This window comes from Ammospiza nelsoni, chromosome 15 (genome assembly GCF_027579445.1).
Source record: "Ammospiza nelsoni isolate bAmmNel1 chromosome 15, bAmmNel1.pri, whole genome shotgun sequence".
Taxonomy (NCBI): Eukaryota; Metazoa; Chordata; class Aves; order Passeriformes; family Passerellidae; genus Ammospiza; species Ammospiza nelsoni.
The window spans coordinates 19602362-19623765 of record NC_080647.1 but is presented as its reverse complement, the minus strand read 5'-3'; the positions used below and the strand labels follow the sequence as shown (position 1 = coordinate 19623765).

Genomic DNA, 21404 nt, shown 5'->3' with positions numbered 1-21404 from the left:
AGGGAGGGATTAGCCATGATAAGAAAGATGTGTGCTAATGTCTTTACAAACAATTCCAAGGGTGAGGGTACGGGTGTTAACGTCTTACAAATGGGTCTTAATGTTTCTACCCACTTCAAGCCACAGGTTTGTTACAAAACGCAGACAGTTTGATTCCTGAAACAGACAAATGGGTCCACACGAGCCTGAGTTTCTGAACTTTGGGGGAAAATGACAGGCTCGAGGGGAGAATATGTGGTAGACCGTTTGGGAAGGCTGTACCTTCCCAGTATCTCAGCAAATGGACTAAGGAGGAGGGCAACAAGCACCTGGGAGTTTAAGATAAAAGGAAGCTGCACTTTCTGAAACCTAGAGAGAGAATATCCCACAGGCTGATGTCCCAGTGGACTCTCTCCCTTTATTTGAATAAAGTTGCAGGACTCCTCTGTCTCCTTTATGGACACTGGCTTTTCATAGCATGATCTTCCCTACAACCACATGTACAGAAGAGCTTCTGCCCCAAGAGACCACCTGGCTTTGAGGCCAAACCAACCTGGACATCAAAAAACACAGGCCGGCACAGAGGAAAACATCTGGCTTCGGAGCCAGCCATATCCACAGTGGAGTGGCCGACTTTTGCCTGGCAGCCACTCCTGCACTCACAGCCAGCCCAGGGTGCACCACAGGCTACATGGGCTGAGAGTGGTGCATGACACGGGCACTGTCACCCTGCCAGCTCGAGAGAAAAGTACAGCTGCTGTGCATCACCCTCTCAGAAGGAGCTCAGGCTGTGACATCTACCTGGCAGAATCCACATCTTCTGTGCTTCCTAGAGTGGATGTGGCTCCTCAGACAGAGCTCCCATGAAACCACACAGCCATCCAAGCCTCTGGGTGCAGGGACTGCCAGAGCCTTTCACTGGGAAGCAAGGCAGTGGTGAGAACAACTGTGTTCAGTGTGGGCCAAGATCTGCCCACCCTCGGGGCTCAGCTATGAGAGGATGTAGAAAGATTAAGGGGCATAAGGGAGTCTGAGAAAGACTCGTAGAACCAGGCTCTGCCCTGCCTGACAGGGGAACAGCCACCCCAGAATACACAGGTTCAAGGGGATCCTGTATGCTCCCTTGCCAGGTGAAAGCAGTAACTTAAAAGGAGTGGGTGGAGGCAAACCCCCTCCTTGCCCACCTTGCTTCCCCACATGCCTCTGTACAGCAGGTATGAATCTCTCCTGTGGAAGGCCAGGCAATGGATGATCGGATGTTAGTCCATCTACACCAGAGGTGTTGCCATGGCTGTGATACCCCCAGACCATGTCCACCTCTACAAGAAAGATGGGTTACAGTTATAGGTGACTCCTTTCTGAGGGTCCAATGTGCCACACAGACAGTCCTCTTAGGGAAGTCTGCTGCCTTCCTGGGGCCCAGGTTAAGCACAGCACTAGGACACTTCCCAGCCAGGTTCAGCTTCAGACTGTTATCCACTGATGCTCTTCCATGTGGGTGGCAATGAAACTGCAACACACAGTCCAAGGGCAATCAAAGGAGACTTCAGGGCCTGGGGATGGTTGGTAAGGGATTCTGGAACACAGTTTCTTTCCTCTGTCCTTCCAGTTGTGGTCAGTGACATTGAAAGAGATGGACTCAGTCTGCTGAATATATGGCTTGGTGGCCGACGTCACTGCCACAATTTCAAGTTTTTTAATGCTTTTTCTAACAAAGCATGCTGCGGTTAGATGGGATCAACCTTTCCCAAAGGGAAAGAGGATCTTTGCTCAGAGCTTTGCTCACAGACAGCTGTAAACCAGTCTTGGAGGGGGACATAGATGATATCAGGCTGGCCTGTGACAAGCCGTGGGACACTGCAAGGTCAGGGGGTGCAAGTGAGAATTCTTGGCCTGTTGCTCAACATGCTGAGTGTACTGGAGCACACCTGAAGTCTTAGGGAGGTGAACTAGGGAGTCAAAAGGGAACCCCACTTCCTAAAACCACTTTGTGGCATGTGATCCTCATTAGTCCAACTGCACCATCCTGAGTGGGGGCTGACCTGCATGGTAGATTAGAGCAGGGATCTGCTATGTCCCCATCCTTCTCTGTGCCAGGCTGTGGGAGATGGAGCAGAAGCCAGAGATGAGCATTAAAAGCATGGTTTTGATTGCAGAGCTAACACTGAGTAGCCAGCTCAGAGCTGCTACACAGGGCATGAGAACTCAGGAATCTGTCACTTGGCCACTAGAACCACTGCCAGGGATAGAGTAGATGGCACATAAGGGCTGTCACTGGCATGTCCCAGCTAGCCAGAAGCCCTGTACTAGCAGCTTGGAGGTAAAAGGGATCCTGGCTACCATAACCTCCCCAGCTCTGCACACAGGACACCCAGCAGGGGATGATGGGCTGCCTGCTACCAAGCAGCACAGCTGTGGCTGGGCTGGACCATATTGATTTTGGATGTGCTGGGAGAAAGGCTCAGGCACCATCCCCTATTCCTCTAGCAAAACTTTTCCATCAGCAGCAGGAAGAGCAAGAGCCTCAGCCTGCACTAGCATAAATCCTGCAGATTTGGAATAATAAGCAGCACAGAAGAGGTTAAAAACTGCAAACCTGTTAGAGACAGGGAGAGTTTGAGCTGGTCAGAGAGCATTGTAATGCCGAGCACAAGAGTCTGGTCAGGGGAACCCTTTCCAACTCCCTCAAACAGAGGTCTTTCCAGGGATGATGAATCAGGAGGAGTCATGCAGACAGAACCTTCTAACACAAGCACGCTTCAAAGCTCAGCCTTTCCTTTGCTCTGCAGGCCACACAGGCACAGGTCAGCTTAGGACACATGCCTCCTGTGGAGTTCCTCAGAGGGCTGCTCACCCACCAAGAGGCCAGGCCTGGGAGGAGAGATGCAGACTGCCTTGCAAACTAACCTAGTGTTCATCTTTACAAGCTGTATGAAACAACCATCCCAGAGCACCTGCAACCCAGTGAGGAGCTGCAAGAGCTACTGCATGGAGCAGCCATCTGTGGGCAGAAAGTCGTACACATACAAGGCCACCGACTTGGACAGGTAGGTCATGGTGCCAAACCGGCCGCTTGGTGCACTGTCATACAGCAGGCTGCAGATGCCTGTCGAAGGATCCCTCTCCAGCATGTGCTCATCAGCACCCAGGGCTTTCTGGATTTTGAACAGAGAAGCAGAGAGACATCATTAGGAAAAAGGGCAATCCCATTATCAGCTTCCATCCCAAGTATTTTCTGTTGCACTCAGTGTGACACAATGATGATGAGGAGTGGGAGGAAGACACTATTGCTTTGCTGTGCCCCATGAACACAACAGGGAAAACACGCAGGGCTCTCCAAGTGGGTGAGCCCTGCACAGGTATGGGGAATGTAGCCAGCAGCCCTGGGTGAGGCCTGGCCCCTACCTGCTCCTCATAGAAGAGGTCATTTGCTATGTGCAAGATCTTTTCCACAGCTATGATGCCACCAATGGTGTGCACCTCCATGTCCACCAGCATGGTGAGCACTAAGATAGCTTCCACCAGCAGCTGCCTGTACTCTGGCTGGGGCACACGGTTGAGGACAGATTCCACATGCACAGCAAACTTCATTTCCCCTGGGGTCATCTGTGAGGAGGTAGAAAGAAGTGTACCTAAAGCACTGTATCACCTGCTGAACTCCTGAGCTGTGCTGGGCAATCACCCAGGGTAACCAGCACACAGCAACCCATGTGCCCCATCCCCCATTCACATGAACCTCCTACCTCTCTGGTTGTTGAGGAGGGAAGAACAAAGCCCTCCACAGAGAGACCATGGCACTGCAGAACAAGAAGGAGAGATCATGGTTATGGCTTGGAGAAGCATCATGCTAAGATACATAGGTCCAGCCCACGAACTTGCTCCCACTTGAGCACTGGTGCATGCTGCCCATACACCTCAGCGCCGCCTCCTGACTCCATATAGCATCACTCCTTTGCCATCAGTTCAGCATCAGCCAGAGCCCCCTGCATGGGGCTCTGCTCCCTGCCTCACCATGCTGAGGATCGGCTGTGCCCAGATCACCTTCAGCTGTGGCTCCAGCCATGCATTTGTCTGCTTGATGCATGAAGCACCTGAGCAGTTCCCCTCTGCAAGGTACAGGCTGAGGCACGTCCTACAAGACTACAAGGCAAGTGCACGTCTTCTACAGCTTTCCAAGGTCAGCTGCAGGCCTTGTCCCTGAAGCATATATCTACATAACATCAGGGACCAGCCCTGAGTGCCCAAGTCCCCTTGGCAAGGCTGGTGCCTGGGACCAGAGGCTCACATGCATGGAGAGGCACCAGTCTAACTCACCTTCTGCAGGACCTTCCAGACTTTCTGGTAGAAGCCCACAGGGACACGGTTAAGGGCCCCATCCAGCCGGCGCCTCCGCTGCCACTGGCCCTGCCGGCTGTCCGTAGTGCCCTGGTCTTCTAGCACCCTTGAAAAGGAGTCCTTGCCCAGCAGCTCTGTGTGCCCAGCAGACTGGGCAGACAAAACAAGAACCACAGAGACTGCTGCAAAGTTAAATATCCCACAGGAATGCAGCCTGCTGCTGCTGCTCAAGAGTTTGTTGTTTGAAGTTCTCCAGCCTCATTCCCAAGACAGAGCTGCTACCCCCTGCCTTCAGCAAAGCCCACCTTACAGCCCCAGTTCCCTGTAGCATCCCCCAGAGCACAGCTCCTTCCTGCAACCACAAATAAGACAGACCCTATGTGTGCAGCCAACAAACATAAGTTACCAGAGAGGACCTGAGGGTGGTGTCTCCGGACTGCAAACTGAGGGGCTGAAGGAGAAAGGGAGAGATGGAAATGAGACCATGCCAGAGCAGGGCAGCAGTCACAGCAAACAGAGCAGCAGCAGCACAGATCACGGTCAGGGGCCAGGGCTGGCTGGAGACAGAGGGAGTTTTGAAAGGAAAGCTGCAGAGGGCTGCACATGCCAGAGCCACAGCAGCAGTGGGTTTGCACTGGCCTGCACATAGGAATAGGACTGCTACTGCTCTGCTGGCTTGCTCGTATGGGCAGGGATTTAGTCTTGAGCAGACAGAAGGACCAGTAGGAAGGTCACTGCCCACAGACAACCCTGTGTGATGTCAGGTTTCACACTGCAGCAAGTTGGCCCTAGCTGCTGCATCAGCCTGGCCCCAGCAAGCTCTGTCCTCTGTCTCTTTGATGACAAGACATGTTCTAGAGCTCAGGACTCCTCCTGGACATAGGCACAAGAGGAGGTCATTGACATTTGTAGCTGACCACAGGCCTCCTTCCCCAGAGAAGAAATAGCTGGGGAAGCTGCAGGCAGGACCCAGTGAACTGTCCAGCAGAGTCACTACTGGTCATGGCACTGGCAGCATCAAGCCATCCTGCTCAGCAGATTTTGTGGGTATAATGGAATGTATTTGAGCACAGCTTCCAGCTGGCTATAATGGCAGTTGCTTAGAGGGGAAGCCAACTCATTGTTGCAGTAGCTGAAGGAACCTTATTGACTTGTGCATGCAAGGAAGCTGCCCTGGTGCATGGCATGAGGGGCAAAAGCTGAGGCTGCAGGACCAGGGAGGCTTCACCTTACTCCCAGGCAGAGACTGCCTACGTTTATCCAGTTGCTGCAAGAGAACAAAATGAAAGTTCTGCTGTTGGAAGATGCCCACCAAGATGCTGGCCACACCTGAGACACCACATGGTCCTCCTCACCCCTGCACCTTCTCAAGCACCCCTGTGCTCCCACTGAATTGCCAGAGCAACCCCTACCCACTACCAGATTCACCCCAACTTTCCCCTCAGGACAGAACTGCAGACAAAATTAGCTCCTGGAAGCATCTGTGTCTCCCACTCTTCCATCAGCTCTGTCTGGTTTGTAGCTGGTTTTCACCCACAAGACCTGTCGTGAGTGGCCTGCACCACCTGCCCTCACCTGTTTGATTTCACTTTTCAGCCTGACGAGGCCAGTGCGCTCAGGCCTGGTGGTCCCGACAGCTTCCATGTCACAGATGGAGACAGCAGTGGTGAGCGACGAGTCCACGGAACGCACTGGTGGGGAAGAGAGGTCTAGAGTGGGCAACATTGCTCAAGGCATGGCCATCCCTTGTCCCTCATTGCTGCCCGGGCACTGGGACCTCTGCATGACCTTGCCCTCAAACATGATAGCATCACAGATCCATGAGCACAGTACAGAACTGCTTCAATTTAGATCCAACCAGGTCAAGTGTCAAACTAAGCAAAACTCAAATAGCCATGAGATTCGGGACTGATCCCAGAAATCACTCAGCCTCATTCCTTATGAAAGGCAGAACTTCCTGCTGGACCCCTCCAGTACTGAAGCATCTGTGCTGAACATGGGGGAGAACAGGTACAGCGCTCAAAGGTAGGAACAGGTAGATCTGGCCATGCTGTGCACTCAGCTTTGCCCTGAGATGCTCTCTGCTGCAACTCACCACTCCTTTCCACCCCAAACTCCTTGCCAGAAAGGATGTGGTAGAGGAGACTCTTCATGTCTGATGGGCTGAGATTCATCAGGTTCTCCGTGGCTTCTCCAGCTGGAAAGAAGAGAACTGTGATTTTGTAGCCTATCTCACAGTCCTCCTAGGACATTTCTACCCTGCATGCCATTCTGTGACCAGGGGGAGCACTGGTACAGGAGCTCATCCGGCAAGGACATACACTAGGCTCCTGATGTTGCCTATAAAATGGACTCTTCCCATGGCCAGCCCAACACATGCTGGGATGGAGACTGCAGTGCAATCACTTGTTTGTACTACTCAAGAACATGTCCAGCTGCAGACACTGGCACTTCCATGCAGGGTCTTGTCTTAGCCTGAGCTGCCCACTTTTAACAGTACTACTTTCTGGCTGACAGAGCCCTAAGCATCACAGCACCTACCCCAGCAAGGGTGTTGTCTCTGCCACATGTACCTGAACAACACAGGGAGTGTGCCAGCTCTGTTGCCATCACCTGGATGATGAGCCCAATGCGGATGCGGAACATCTCAGCAAACAGTGCAGGCTGTGTGCGTATGTACATGGCTAAGTACACCATGATCTCCTAGAGGGACAAAGGCAGATCACCTCACTGCTGCTCACCAGGGCAGATAGCCAGCTTTAGGCTCCCCTGACACCCCAGCCCCTCACCTGGGTAAGGATAGACACACTGAGGTTCTTCTCACTGGCTTCATCAATAAGGTGAACAAGTTCCTCATAGGGGATTGGGCTGGGGTGTGGACAAACAGCAGAGCAGGTGAGAGGCAGCAGAGCAAACTTTGCATACCCCCAGTCTGTACAGCCCCAAGAGAAGAGATATAGGCTGGGGACAGCCACCCAGGACCACTCCTGCCCATGGACCCCAGAGCAGCAGGCTCACATCCAGACCCAGCCCAGCATGCTTCGGGAGAGAGAGGTGCCACACTCACGTGGAGATTGTCTTCTCACGTGGCTCTGGGGGCAGCCCCACTGTCAAGTGTTTCTGGTGAGATAGGAGGTCAGTACAGGCCTGGGGACAGAAAGGCAGCTGCTGTCAACAGCTGAGGGTTTGGGGGCTCAGCACAAGGCAGAGGCAGACAGAGCTGATGCAGTCATGGTTCTCCTGCTCACTCTGCTGCCTCCTCCCTGACAGACCTCAGCCTGTTAGAGGCTGGCTGTACAGCTGTTACCTCATCCAGAGCTTCAACTTTCTTCTTGAGGATACCAGAGACGTAGCGAATCAGGGCCCACTGGCGTGTCTCCCCCACCCGCACATACAACTCAGTGAGGAGCTCCTTGATGGTGGGGCCAGGCTCACTATCAAGCCCTGTGTGCCACTCGGGTCCCCTGTGAAGATGAAGGAGGTGCTGCGTTATGTCCAGCAATTTGTCTGTTGCAGCTTCCTGGCAAGCCCCCTGGGCTGTGCCAAACTCCTCTATGCACAGTGAGCCCTCAGGACACAGAGATCATCCTACTTGAGGATGTGGAGCATGTAAAGGATGTCTGCTTGTTCCTGCAGTGTGGGGCAGATGCGCAGCTGGTCCACCAGTGCCTTGCAGTCCACATTTCCATCCTCATCACGTGGCAAGTTCATCTCTGCATAGAGCGCGTGGCTCTGGAGGAAGGGAGACCTGTGCTGATGATTAGCATTACCAGCACCCTGCACCAAATGGACCCATGCATATTCTCCCTCATCAAACAACAGGACTTCCCCTTGCAATCCTGCAAGGACACTCTGGCTATAGCTGAAAGGATAGCTCAGTCTGGGAGAGACAGAACTCACCTTGCCATCCAAGTCATGCTGGTGGAGTGAACTCAGAAGCTTAACTGACTGCTGCGATGCCTGGAAGATCCTGCTGGGGACATACATCCCAACATCTAAAAAAAACCCCACAGGTTGGCAGAGACACATCTAGCCCCAGTCACCACTACGGTGCCTCAAACTACCTCAGACACTGACACTGCTCCCCACCCAGTCCTTGCAGAGAAGTTGGCTATGGGAGAAGGAGCCCCTGTCCACCCATTCAGAGGAACACCGCAGGGAGCTGCCATCCTTTATTGAGTTTTCATGGGGCTGCCCAGGCACCAACTCCAAGACACTCCATGGCCAGGACTAACATGATCAACATAAAGCGCCTTTGCCCAGGTAAAGGCTTAGTTTCTCTGCAACCCACGGGAACCCTAGCATCATACAGCTGTGAGAGCTCCCAAAGCACTTCAACCTCACCCCTGGGCTCAAGGGAAGATGTGGAGGGTGTTGGAGTTACTCACTCTGGACATGCAGGTCCTTGGCCTTGGATGCCAGGGACATGAGGTCACGGGTGGTGTGGACAGCAGCCCTGAAGCGGCTCAGCCCTCCCCGCTGGGTGGTCGGAGGCAGGTTTGACTGCGGAGTCGTGCGCTGCAGCAGGTGATCCAGATACTGAGCAACCTCATCATCGGTGTCCTCTGGAAGGGAAAGCAGCAGAGCAGGAGTTCAGCCACTTTGAGTCATAGCACCAAAGGCCCAGAGAGCTCCCACCTGTAAGAGAAAGCTTTGCTGGCTGCACAAAGTGACAATGTAGGGCCAGTGCTGGCAGCCAGGTAGAGTAATGGACAGTGCCAGCAGCCAGACACACAAAGCACCCCTGTTCCTGCATGACTCCTGCCTAGGACACTGTCTATCCTAAACTGGGGCTCTCTCCATGTCCCACGTTGACAAAGGAAGCAACAGCATGTTGCTGCAGCATGTCTCTGATCCAAGCCTGTGCAAGGACAGGAACGTCCCACTCAAACCCTGCAGGAAAACCCTCACACTCCTTCTCTCCAGGGAAGAAGTGGAGAGGTACAGCCAGAGGCAGCTTGTCCAAGCAGAGACCACTTACAAGCACCCAAGCACAGCAAGGGCATCTTCCAAGTAGGACTCCAGCAAGGGAGCAAGGCAAGGTGGGTTTGCAACAGTTATTTGTAAATTGGAGTTACAGGAAGAGTTATGGTTCCTGCCTTGCTCTTTGCCCAGCTTCAAGCAGCTCCCAACACCACATCAGGATCACCAGAGGCACCATGCACTAACAGCAACATGGAAGATGGTGCTCAGAGGCCAGGTCTCTGCTCAGTCAGGAGACAAAAGTGAGGGAATGCCCCTGAGGGGGGAACTGCCCCAGATAAAACACAGATGTCAATGCACTAACAGTGGGCCAGGGCAAAGTTATGCTGCTCTCCAACTGGCAAGCTCAGAGATGTGTTGGGCCCAGGAGACAAGCTGCTGACTGCACCTGAAGCAGCATGGCATCCCCTTTCCACCCCTCAACAGCATGGCTTGTGACAGTGCCTGAAGGCTAGGCTGGAAAAATCCTCTAAGCACCACCCTTGAGAACATTAACCTGGCTGCAGCATCTGACCACAGGAAATCTAAAATTTAGCATCTTTGAGATGCTGTTGAAAGGCCAGGCAGATCCTCGCGCTGGAGCTGGGAGGCAAAGCAGACACTTTGGACAAACCCTGATGCAGCCTGTAAGGAGGCTGCAGATGAAGTGAGAGAAGGGCAAGAAAAATGAGCATTCAGAGTCCCAGCAGTGCATTCACTAGCTGCAGGAGCTGCAGAGGTAAAACAGATAGTGGGAAGGCTGATGATGACCAGTGCTAGGTCACACAGGAGATGTCCAGAGGCCTGCTTGTAAGGGGAACAGCAAAACTTGCACCCTGCATGGTCCCAGCACAAGGTGGGGGTCCCTTATGCTGTGATGGGCCAAAGCATTCTCAGGTACTCTCTATACAGCAGTGAGGCTTCAATTTGGCACTCACGGGGGTAGGTCTGCCAAGGGGAGTGGCAAAGGCTTTGGGAAAAAAAACAGAGATTAATTAGGTGGCTCTTCCCCACCACCTTGGTCAATGTGCTATCACCTTCTGCACTGCCATTTATGCATCAAAGACCCTCAGACACATCTCCCAAGCTGAGGCAGGCTCCTTTATCTCTTCTCCACATAGCAGCTTATGAAGGTCAGAGCTGCTCATTCCAGACAAGGTTGACAGAGAGCCAGATGGGAACATGGTGAAAACCCAAGCACATGAAGAACACAGCGGTGTATGCTGGCAGGGAGGCTGGGTGTTATGGTTGTAAGGGTGAGTTAGGCATTTGCCACCCCACAGCAGTGACTGGCCTGTTCTCCCTTACCATCCTCTGCTATCTGCAAGCCATGCAGCACTCCTAGGTGTCTAGCTTCTCAAAGCTGTCACTGCTGAGCCTGTAACTCATGGCAAAGACCTTACCCTCTGGCCCAGGGTCCATAAAGCTGAGGTGCGTTCGGCATGATGTTGTCAGGAACTCCGACAATTTACCAGTCTGAATTCTGGGCAAGAGATAGGAAGGTCACATGGAGAGGAAAGGGGAGGTGATACCCTTGGCTTTACCTCCTGGCTCCTGCTCTTTGATGGGGAGAGACATGTTCACCGGGAGCATTCACACACTGGTGTCTACTTTAGCTGCCTGCAACTCTTTCAGCTGTGGGTGGGCATGGAAGGGCTGCCCAAAAGCTATTAGAGAAATCCTGTAGCCATGGATTTGATGACATGAAGAGCCATGTCCCCTCTTTCATCTCCTCTGTTGGGACTGTAGCCCTAGGGAACACTGATAGCCTAGCACACCCCAGTGTATCTTCCCCAGCTTGCTCCCCCACACCCTATGCTCTGCCCAGCAGGTATCCTCATAACCAGGCTCTTGGAGGCCATGAGCCCTCTCCCTACTGCACTGCAGGAAGCTGCACTCACCTTGCACCACCAAAATACCCATCCTGCAGCTTTTGAAGCATTGCCAGCACCGTGGGATGGACACTGCTGCTGGTTTCATCTGTGTGGAAGATGCACAGGCAGTCAGGCCCTCATGCTCAAACTCACCCCCAGAATGTAACCCAGGACTAGGTGAGCATTCAGACACCCAAAGCACCATGGCCAGACCCTTACTCTGGGGTATGTGGTCAGGCTGTGGTACCAAAAGCACCACCCAAAAAGGGAAATTCTTGACTGTCCAGGCTGGATTCAAGGAAAACCATGCCAGGATGCACTCCAGGCTCCACGGATTTCACCCTTGGCTGAAGCAGACAGTACCAGACAGCAGCCCCTAACAGCCCCCTGCTCTGTCTCTGCCTTTCACATAATGAAGCAGAAGAGTGGGCTGCTGTCGAGGTCAGGAGACACCACAGCAAAAGGCACAGAAATTAAGGGGATTTTAAATACACAAGGAGAGACAGAAAGGCCTTAGAGCAGAACAAAGTCACTTTCCTACACCGGGCTCATAGGGAACCTGTGAGCTGCTGCAGGCAAGCCAATTCTGCTCTGTGCCTTTGCTCCTTCCAGTTTACTGTTTTCCCCTCTCTGTTGACTAGGAAAGCCTTTAGCAGATGCTCAGTCTTAGGGAAGAGTCAAGACACAGAAAGAGCACCAAGAACACTTCTACAGAGAAATTGTGGTTTTGGTCTTGCTCCCAAAAGGCCTTTCCACAAGCCTATTTGCCTGGAGCCTGAATACGTCAATGCCAGCAAACAGCCCTTGAGCTGCAGGTACTACTGCCTGGCAGACAACCCTGTTAGCTGCCAGGCCAGCTGCCCACTCAACATGGCTCCTCTGAGCAGTAAGCTCTGCACAGGAAACTACTAGCTGCTCCAGCCTCACCATGTCCCTGTTATTGAGATGGTCACATATTTGCCCACCCCCTTCCTCCTGCAGAGCCATTTCCCAGGGCTGCTCTAAGCAAATGCCTTGTCACGCTGGAGCATCTATACCGAGCATGGTGTGGGAGATGGGGAAGGTGATGGTTGGTCGCCCAGTCATCCTCCACCGGCTGCACAGGTAGGAGAGGTCTGTCCTCAGCATCTCCACAATCATCTTGTTGTCAAGAGCCAGGTAGAACTGCTGCTGGTCTATGAACTGTGAGGACAGCAAGAGACATGATCAGCCCTACATGTAGTCACTAGGTCCTTATGGTGCCACCTATGTCTTCCCACAGGCACACAGTCAAGCTAGCCATGCTGTGCCCCCAGAGGGGCCTTTGCACTAACAGCTCATCCCTTACTTGGCATCAGCTAGTACAGCCCAGCAAGGGACCCTCAAACCCCAGGGCAGCTACTGGCCACTAACAACTAGGGGGACATAACTAACACCATAGCTCAGCAGCAGCAGCATCCAGCACCACACAGTGAGTCCATGTTGTGCCTGTTTCAAGTGAATATGCACTCCCCATAGTGCTAGGTTTGGATTACTGCTTGTTCCCTGGACACACGTCCCTGGCCTGCCATCAGCATCTTCCTGGTGTTCTCGTCAGGGTGAGCAGGGATTTTCATCCAATACTGATCATTAAAAGGCTCAAGCTGTCCCAACATCCACACAGCCAGGACCACCAACTGTGCTGCCTCATGCTACAGAGTTGGACTACTCCACACTGCCAGGCTGTTTAGAGAGTGTATCTTAGAACGAGTACCCAGCCATTGAAGAAACTTCCTGCCCAGTTTCATATCACAGAATAGCTAGGAATGAGCCTCTGCAATGTCACTCACCTGTGGGGTAAAGGTAAAGATGCTCTTCCTGATTTTGTAGAGCTTGGAGGTCCCAAGGACACCCATATGCCGGTAGGGCCGTCCAGTAAGGCACATCTGCTTGTTGCGGCCTGGGAAGGCAGGGAGAGGAGTTTTTAGTACAAGCCTTCTCATGAAAGGGCTGCAGCAGCAAGTAGTGCCAAGCATCTTGTTACCAGCCAGCAGGGAAATGCTGGTTTGAAGTTGGGATATCCCAGAACTGTGTGTCAAGCTGGTACAGTTCTAAGGGACAGTAATTCTGTCCCCAGACCTGCCCAGAGGAGTAGAGACATGGTGAAACAGCGACACACAGCCTGTCCTGACTTCTGCAGTGTCACAGCTTCTGGTCTTTGGGCACGTCCGAAGCAGGAGCAGTGCTAGAGGTGCCCGTCTGCATAGGGCTGGGCCCCCTAAGCTGACAGCTCTATCAGCATTCCAATTGCTCCTGGATGACTCCCAAGGCCCAGGATGGTGCAGCAACAGCATTACCCCTTGCTTGTCAGCTCTGGCAGCTGCCAGGCTGCTCCCCCTGCCCATGTCACACTTGGCCTTTTGGTGGCCTAAATTAGCTGCCAAATTAAATCACAGCAGATCAGGTGTCTCCTTTGGCCCAGGCTAAATCTCTGGCTCCTGCAAAACAAACCCCATGCCCAAGGGTTTGCAGCATCAAGGAGCAAGCATGCAGAGGTGAGCACATCCTCCCTTCACACTCAGCCCTGCCCACCCACCAACAACAGCCATACTGCCTGAGCTCTGGGCCCTCTTTGCCAGGGACAGCCAGAGGACGCTTCCCGGGTTCTGGCTAGCCTCCCCCATCCAGATCTGAATACAGGAACAGAAGACAACTCCTGCCCACATAAGGTTCAACATCTATCAGTCTCTTGTCTCTTCCTGGGGTGACTATGCAACTGCAAGCCAAAGCTCTATTCCTGTCACAATCACACTTAACAGCACTGTCTGCCACTTTGTTCCCCTTTGGCATCAGCGGCGTTATCAGGCCTAGAAATGGGCAGCAGAATCCTCATCAGCCAAGCAGAGAGCAGGACATGACTGTCTATGAGCAGGAGTGCCAGGCGTGAGACAGAGCCTTCTGCACCCCATTTGCTGCAGGAGCAGGGAGCCCAGCTCACCCAGCCGGGCATAGATGTGGCTGAGGATGCGAGCAGGCTGCACTCTGATGGGGTAGACGTCGGCCACAGTCTCCACGTTAATGCCTTCCTTCTGCAGGATTGCCTTGATCTCCTCTGTTTCAGCCAGGATACACACTGTGGATGGAAGACAGTCTCAGTGCAACAGAGGCACAAAGGTGTGTGACAACAGTGCCCCATGCCTTTGGGGACACATACAAGGCACCATACCACAGAGAAGAAGCTGTCTGGGTTCCCTTGGGAACCAGTTCCCACTGCAGAAGTCTGCTTTGCTCCTCCTAACACTCTATACACACAAGTCTTCCTCACCAAGTGGCAGGAAGACAATTTTCAACCTCTCTGCAGAGGAGGCTGCAGCAGATGATAGTTTTGTGGGTCAACACAGGATGAAACAGAAGGACTTGCACCCCATCTTCCACCTGCCTTGCAAGGGCTGAGACTGGGCTGTATTGGCAGCAACCCATCAAGCAGAGTCACCCCAGAGGCACCTCTGAATTCTGCCCAGCCAGAGTCCTCCCCACCTGCCAGACTCAGGGGTTTGGGACTGGTTCCTTTCCCTCACCTTGGACCACCACATCAGGTTTAGGGACAGTCGCGAAACGGCGGTTGAGGGGATCTATTTCACCAGGAGCTAGAAACCCCTGTGGGAAAAAAGGTATAAAGAGATTAACATTTTATGGGTAGGGTAGAATGGACGATGCCTATGGACAACTCACCTTTAAGAGGTCCTGGGGGGTGGAGGTGACAACTTCCCCATGGTGGGTGGCAGCATTTGCACCTTCCCAGCTCAGAGCCTGGTCCCACAGCCCTCCCCAGCACCCAGGGTGACCCTACCTCAGCCATCAGACAACCCAGAATGTAGAGGGACTGTCCCCACATGTGTGGCAGCTTGCCCATGGGTATCCTATCCACAGTGTGTGGATTCCTGTATTCTTCATCCACCTGGAAGACAAGTCAGGAGGTCAAGAAGGGATCTATAGACACAGGATGCTGAAGGAAGCATCCTCACTGCGTCTTGAAGTCCAGCAGTTCAAGGCTTAAAACAAGGCCTGACAACAGCATTTGTCACAGAGCCAGGTTACATTCCTCGTCTCTTACTATGACTTCCCCGGGCATCTGTGTCAGACAACAGAGCAGCTGCTCAAGCCATGTTTGGTTTCTCAGCTCAGGCCATCCCACTAGAGCCGGCATGCCCCAGGAGCACCCAGAGATGCTTTCTGATACTGGTGAGGAGCAAATCTCTCCTGGATAACCTGAGCATCAGGAGGCTACTGCTCTTAGCCCAGGCCCACACAAATTCCCTCACCACTGATCTGGAGCTCAGCACCACCTACTCAGCCCAGGTCTGCTTGTCCTGAGCTCTCAGAGCACTCAGTCTCTGAGCAAGCAGATTGTCAGCAAAGAACTCTTGTGTGTGGGAACAAGAAATGCTTTGGGAAAAAAACCCCAATTTTTATCACAGTTTCATAACAGCTCCAAGCCATCCTTTTTATACATGAGGTTTCCATGCACTACGTGTGCCCCTTCACTAACAATTTGGGTTAAAACTTAAAACTTAATTATCTGATAATAAGACCAGGAGTTTCAGCACTGGACTTTCATGATTCTTGTGGGTCCCTTCCAACTCAGAATATCCTGTGATTCTGTAAGACACTCCTGCTTTCCACCATAGCTCAGGTTCACTCACCTTATCTGGTGGGACACTGTAGAGCTCTGGCAGCAGGTGTACCCCATTCTTCCCCTTGATAAGAACCCCTTCAAGGGCTTCCCGATACTCCTGCACCTGAGAAGAGAGGAGAGGAAATCTGCTGCCAGCTACCTGCTTCCTTCCTCCACACACTGCTCCTGCCAGGGAATTTTTTTCAACTAGCCCAGCAGGTCTCACCTCTCTTACCTGCTCCATGTTTCCACTGAAAATCCCATCAATCATCAAGTATGCCCAGAAGAGAGGCCACTCACACTCAATGTTCTCAAACAGCTTCAGCTCAGCAGGTTCATAGTAGAGGCGTTTGGGGTCCTGTAAGTGACATCGAGGCAGGTGGTATGTGACAGGATCCCCTCAAACTGACAGGGCTTCTCCTCCCTGTGAGACCCTAGCCTCAAATGTCCTCCCAGCCCTTATTTGCAGATAGCCAAGGAAGAGCTGAAAAGCAATTTCACCTCCAGCCTCTGTTTTCTCCACTGGACTACCCCCTCCTGAGCCCCCTGCACTGATAATGGAGAGACTTACCCTTTCTGGGGTCTACATCCCCTGTGCCATGCTGGGTCCCCTCTGCCTTGCCTGCTCTGCCTGAGCCTCTCAGCATCTGTCTCCTCCAGCATCATCAACCTGGCCCAGCCAGGTGAGAGGGCTTGGCCTGGTGACACAGGGCCAGAGAGGTTCCTTCATGGCCCTCCTGCCATGTGGTGCCACTGTGAGCCCAACGCAAGGGAATCTGTCAGGATGAAGAGCTGCCTGCCCAGAGCCCTCCCACCACAGTTCTGTGTGGTGTAGTGCCCTTTCTTCAACCTTCCCTGCTAACTGCTCTGTCTGCTGCAGAGAAGGGAGAGTGTTTGCCTTAGCAGACTATTCAGGCAGAGAGGACAGAAGGAACAGATATCTTCTACCTGGACTCCAGCCATAAGCTTCCAAAATCCCATCTGACTCCAGCTAGATGCATGCCTCTGCAGGCCCTGCTGTCCTTTCCATGCCTCACAGCTCCCCAGAAGTAAGTAATCCACAACTCTGCATGCTGCCAAAGCTCATAAGCATTGGGAACACTGGATTGGAGATGCTGCTCTGGCTCTGGAGGAGAGGCAGCCACACATACTGCCTATTATGGGCAGGTCTGCAGAGGTGCAGCAAAGGAGAAGCATTCAGAAGTACTCAAGACCAAAGGTTACAGGCCCAGCAGCTGGTGATGACTTAAGAGCCTCTAAATATCATTTCCTAGTTCAGCAGTTAACAAATGAGACTGCTGCTTACAAAAATTTCCTGTTTTCTCTCCCCAAAGCAGCTAACTCTCCACTTGCTCCCAGGGCCATTCTGACAGTACCCAAGCTGACTGCTGGTCTAGGAGAGACAGAATTAGCTTCGTGACCTCCAGAGCTACCTCGCTCAGGGATGATGCAGCCCTGGAAGAGCCCACCTCAGCAGGGCTCCCATGCTGGGCACTGGTCCCACCTTCTACCAGACTAAGAAAGACACACCACCGGGTCTCAGGATACAGGCAAAGCCAGTCTCTGGCCATCTGCTATGGGCGTGGGTGGGACATACCACCTTCCCAATGAGCTCTGGCATTTTGGGAAGCGTTGTCCAGACCCATGACACTGCCTGGGGCTTCTCAGGGCTCCTGTCTTCCCAGTGCTCCCTAACACAGCCTTTGTGCTGCATCCAGGCAGGCTGCTGCTTGGCAGTCAAGTTGTGCCAGGCAGCAGGGCTGAGGAGCCTCACCTCTTTGGGAGTCCTGTATCCATCCCGGAGGAAGCGGCAGCAGCCATAGCGGCCCTGGAAGGGAGGGAAAGATTGGCTGAGCAGAAGGCACAGTGTGAGGTATCTTGTACTTTCAATGCAGAATCAGGAGCAGGGTGTTTCCTTCAGCCAAACACCCCCTTCCTCACTCATCCAGCACTCAGGTGCCACAATCACAGCCTGGGGCCACAGCACACAGGGCTGCTTCTTTGCACACCCCTGCCACAGGTCATGGAGACTGGGACAGGACATGCCCCAGCAACTCCCCACAGAACATGTTTTTGGGAAAAAAAGGGCTACAGCAGTCTGGACTGCAGCTGTCTCCTGGGAACAGTGAGACAAGGGCAGAGATGCTCACCTGCAGCTTGGTGATAATCTCCTGCTTGGTGATTTCTACCAGCTCGCTGTCCTCCACAGCAAATGCTGGGTAGGAGATGACAGAGAGCACACTGGCATCCACCTCCTTGGATGTGGAGGCCCTGGGCAGCATTGAGTGGAGGATCGACTGGGCAAAGGGGAAGGCAAGGTGGTTAGGCTGTCAGGCTAACACTGCAAACCCAGTAGATCACAGTTCCTCTGACAACAGTGTCATGGCCAAGGGGGTCTCACCTGGCAGTGCTGCACTTCGTCTGACAGCACCCATATCACTGACTGCGGGCCTCCCTTGGCTCCAAAGAGATCCAGCTCATCCAGTGCCTCCAGGGCAGCCTGCAAGCAGGGTGAGACACAAAGAGACATGTCCTTTACCTTGCTGTTCATTTGTAAGAGCTCTCATTCCATGCTAGTCCCTCCGTGTAAAGCACTGCCCAAATTTAAAGGAATTTGAACCCTGCTGTGGTTGCAGAACATCTCTGGTCAAAATGGGACATCTCGAGACATCAAAAGGGTCCGGGACATTTCTGCCACACACCCCCAATTAACTTTTCACTCCCAGTTCAGGCAAAATCCAGGCTAGAAGGGCACAGTTTTATCCCAGTGCACGAGAAAATAGGTTCCTGGGGAACCTATCACTGCATTGAGCCTCAGCAGTTCAACATGCCCAGCCTGCCCTGTCAAAAAGCAGCTCAGGGCCACTGGAGCTCCTCATCCCACCAGCCAGCATTGCTTCCCAGCTCACCTTGGCCATGCCAACAGAACTGGCATTCAACTCGGTGATGCCCTGGTTTGTCTTGTCCCCACGCTCCCATATGCCAAAGTCCTGTGAAGCAGGCACTGTTTCAGAACATACCCAGAAAGCCTTTGAATCCCACCCATCCATGGTGCTTCAAGAAGGTGCTGGTGTGGCTCAGGTGGAACCCACAGCTGTTCCTGGACACCAGTGCAGTATCGCCACCATCGGAGCACACCCCGCCTCCTCAGCACATGCTACCCACCGCAGTTTTGTAGGCAGCTTCGATGTAGAACACAAGGTTCTGGATAAAGTTGACTTCATCCAAGCTGTGAATTATGTGAAGGCCTAAAGCAGAGGGAAGAATTCACATTATGCTCCAAGCCCACAAGCATACTCAGAATGGGGCTGCAGTAACCCAGGGACGATTCCTCCCCACTGCATGCCTGCCCAACGGGAGCTATGTCCTAGCTGACTCCATCTCCACTCCCACCCCTTACTGGGCTGCACTAGGGCTTCAGACAAACGGGCTTTTGGAGAGACCAACATCAAGGGGCCCAAACCCGCCTCAGGTACTGTGAGCATAAGGAAACAGTGGGGGTCACAGAAGCCATTGCAACAGCTTGGTACCCAGGACGCTGCATCCAAACTGAGACTCTGAAGAACCTGAAGAGTAGCATGCTCAAAGCTGCAATGGGAGCCGCCAGCATTACCTGAGGCCGTCATTTGTGCAAGCATGAGGAGGTAGAGGGAGGTAGCATCCATCTGTAGGTGACCCCATTCGTGGTCTCCTACCACGGTGGCACAGGTGTGGGTGTTATATTTGGCATGCAGGCAGTCCCTGGTGCTCTGACTGTACTTGAAGGCCTCTACCTTGTCCACCTTGAGAAGGGCAAAGAGATGCAGGCATTCATTGAACCCTGTCTACAGAGAGAACTGACAGCTCCTGAGCCAAGGGCTGCCCCATGCCATGAGTGGAGCACATGGAGTCACGCCTGGCAGGGCAGAAATTCTGCAACCCCTGGGCTGAGCCCCACTGCCACAGCTGCACCATGCAGAAAGAAAAGGGTTTACCCCAAATGCCCTCAGGGAGGAGGAGCTGTAGAATCCTGCCAGGCCTCATGACAGGGAGCAGCTGGCAAAGGCTCCACTGACTGCCAGCCCACAACTTCAATCACACCCATGACAGATGCTCACTCAGAACTTATTTCAAGACTTGCTGGAAGGGAGCCTTCCCTCTGCTCATCAAGGAAGGCTGGGGAGGGCTGGGGGAGCTAGGACAACAGCCTCTGTGGTACAGCAGGGCTTTAAGGAGACCACATGACACTCAGAGGTACTCCCCAGCCCCTACCTGTCTCATCATGCACTGGAGCAGCCCCTGCATCAGCTTCACCACGCTCTGCAGGAACAAGGAAAATAGGTTTGTTAATCTCCAGGAGAAGCCCTGACTCAGGATCAGCTGGCCGCTGACCTTTGTGGGGCTCAGTGTCCGTAATCAGAGCCCCTGCTCACATTTTCACAGCCCCTGGGTGACAGCAGAGGGAAGATTTCTTGGTCTGCCAGCAAGGCCAGGTTGCCATGCTGTGCAGGAGGACAGAGGGCATGGCTGCAGGACATGGCTCCCCAGCCCTTGAGAAAACGTCTGTGGCCCCAGATCACCCCAGAGCCAGAGGTCTAGACCCTCTGGTTGGGCTCCAGTGTGGTCTGGGAAGAGCAGGCTCTGACATCCATTCCCATTGCCTCCCGTGTCGGGGGAGAGCCGCGTCCTCGTCCTCACTGCACTGCCCCTGACCCAGCTGTGACCTGTGGCTGACCAGACCGGGGTGACTGCGGTCCCCGAGTGATACCAGCCCCGCCCCCGGCTCCTGCTCCCTCCTACCTGCTCCAGCTCGTAGGCCTTGGCCTTGTCCTCGTCGCGGTCGGCATTCTTGCGGTAGGCTAGGCCAAGACCCCACACCGCCAAGATGCTGTACACGTTGTCCCGGACCCAGGCGTCCTGGTGGTCGGCGCTGGCGGGGAGCAGCCCCGTCACCGCGTCCTGCGGAGGGGACGCACCGTTCACACACAACTCCCTGGCCCAGCGGCCGGCGGGGCGCGCCGGGGCCCCGGGTCTGCTCCCCATTCCCGGGCAGGGTCCGCACCTGGTGGCGGAGGATGGTCTGCTGCACCAGGCGCCCGTAGCCGTCCAGACGTACACCCGAGTTGCTCCGGCTCCTCATGACGGCGGCTACAGGACGGGAACCGGCACCGGCGGGACGGCACGGGTCCTCTCAAAGCCCCGCCCCGCTCCGCCCCGGGGCACCGCCTGCTCGCTGCCGCCGACGGCGCTACCCGAGCACCGCTACAGCCCCTGAGCGGCCGCCCCACCCGCGTCGCCCGGCGCTCCTCGCCGGCGGTGGCTTCGGTCCACGGGGCGCTCAGTCCCGAGTGGGCAGGACCTGAAGGACATGGAGGCCCCGAGGGCGGGGCGGCGGGGGCCTTCGGCGCCCCCTGCCGGGCCAAGGCCGAACAACGCTGAGTATGGATACACGGCTGCAAGGACAGACACCCGGACGGACACACGGATAATCACATACACGGACGGACGCGCGGACGCACGGATACCTGTGCCGGTGTGGAACACATACACGGACTGGTGTGTGGTGTGGCGCAGGGACGCAGGATGTGTTCGCGTACTGGTGTGAGACTGTACAGACACACAGGCGGACACACCGATAGGTA

At 54.0% G+C, this 21404-nt stretch overlaps 1 protein-coding gene across 1 annotated transcript; it reads right to left on the bottom strand.

The window, feature by feature from the left end:
* Nucleotides 1-9: 9 nt before the first annotated feature.
* Nucleotides 10-20972, bottom strand: PHKA1 (phosphorylase kinase regulatory subunit alpha 1). Its single transcript, XM_059482893.1, has 33 exons — nt 20825-20972; nt 20563-20721; nt 20035-20082; nt 19397-19565; nt 18949-19031; nt 18693-18773; nt 18185-18283; nt 17934-18080; nt 17558-17611; nt 16019-16141; nt 15812-15907; nt 14959-15066; nt 14687-14765; nt 14107-14241; nt 12959-13068; nt 12188-12332; nt 11178-11256; nt 10680-10759; nt 8703-8879; nt 8215-8309; nt 7907-8046; nt 7622-7778; nt 7382-7461; nt 7104-7182; nt 6888-7017; nt 6410-6511; nt 5890-6005; nt 5543-5581; nt 4721-4765; nt 4294-4464; nt 3723-3776; nt 3385-3585; nt 10-3134 (listed from the first exon to the last, which is right to left on the bottom strand). Exons 1-33 carry the CDS (start codon nt 20900-20902, stop codon nt 2961-2963), a joined length of 3633 nt encoding a protein of 1210 aa, XP_059338876.1. The 5' UTR covers nt 20903-20972; the 3' UTR covers nt 10-2960.
* Between the last annotated feature and the right edge of the window lie 432 nt (nt 20973-21404).

Bases quoted from the DNA above. Each gene is read 5' to 3' on its own strand.
- PHKA1 (XM_059482893.1), bottom strand. From the start codon at position 20,902: ATGAGGAGCCGGAGCAACTCGGGTGTACGTCTGGACGGCTACGGGCGC. The intron at 12,333-12,958 runs GTGAGTGACATT...CTGTCCTCACAG, and splicing joins TCTTTACCTTTACCCCACAG to TTCATAGACCAGCAGCAGTT. The intron at 11,257-12,187 runs GTATAGATGCTC...TCTTCCACACAG, and splicing joins CATCTCCCACACCATGCTCG to ATGAAACCAGCAGCAGTGTC.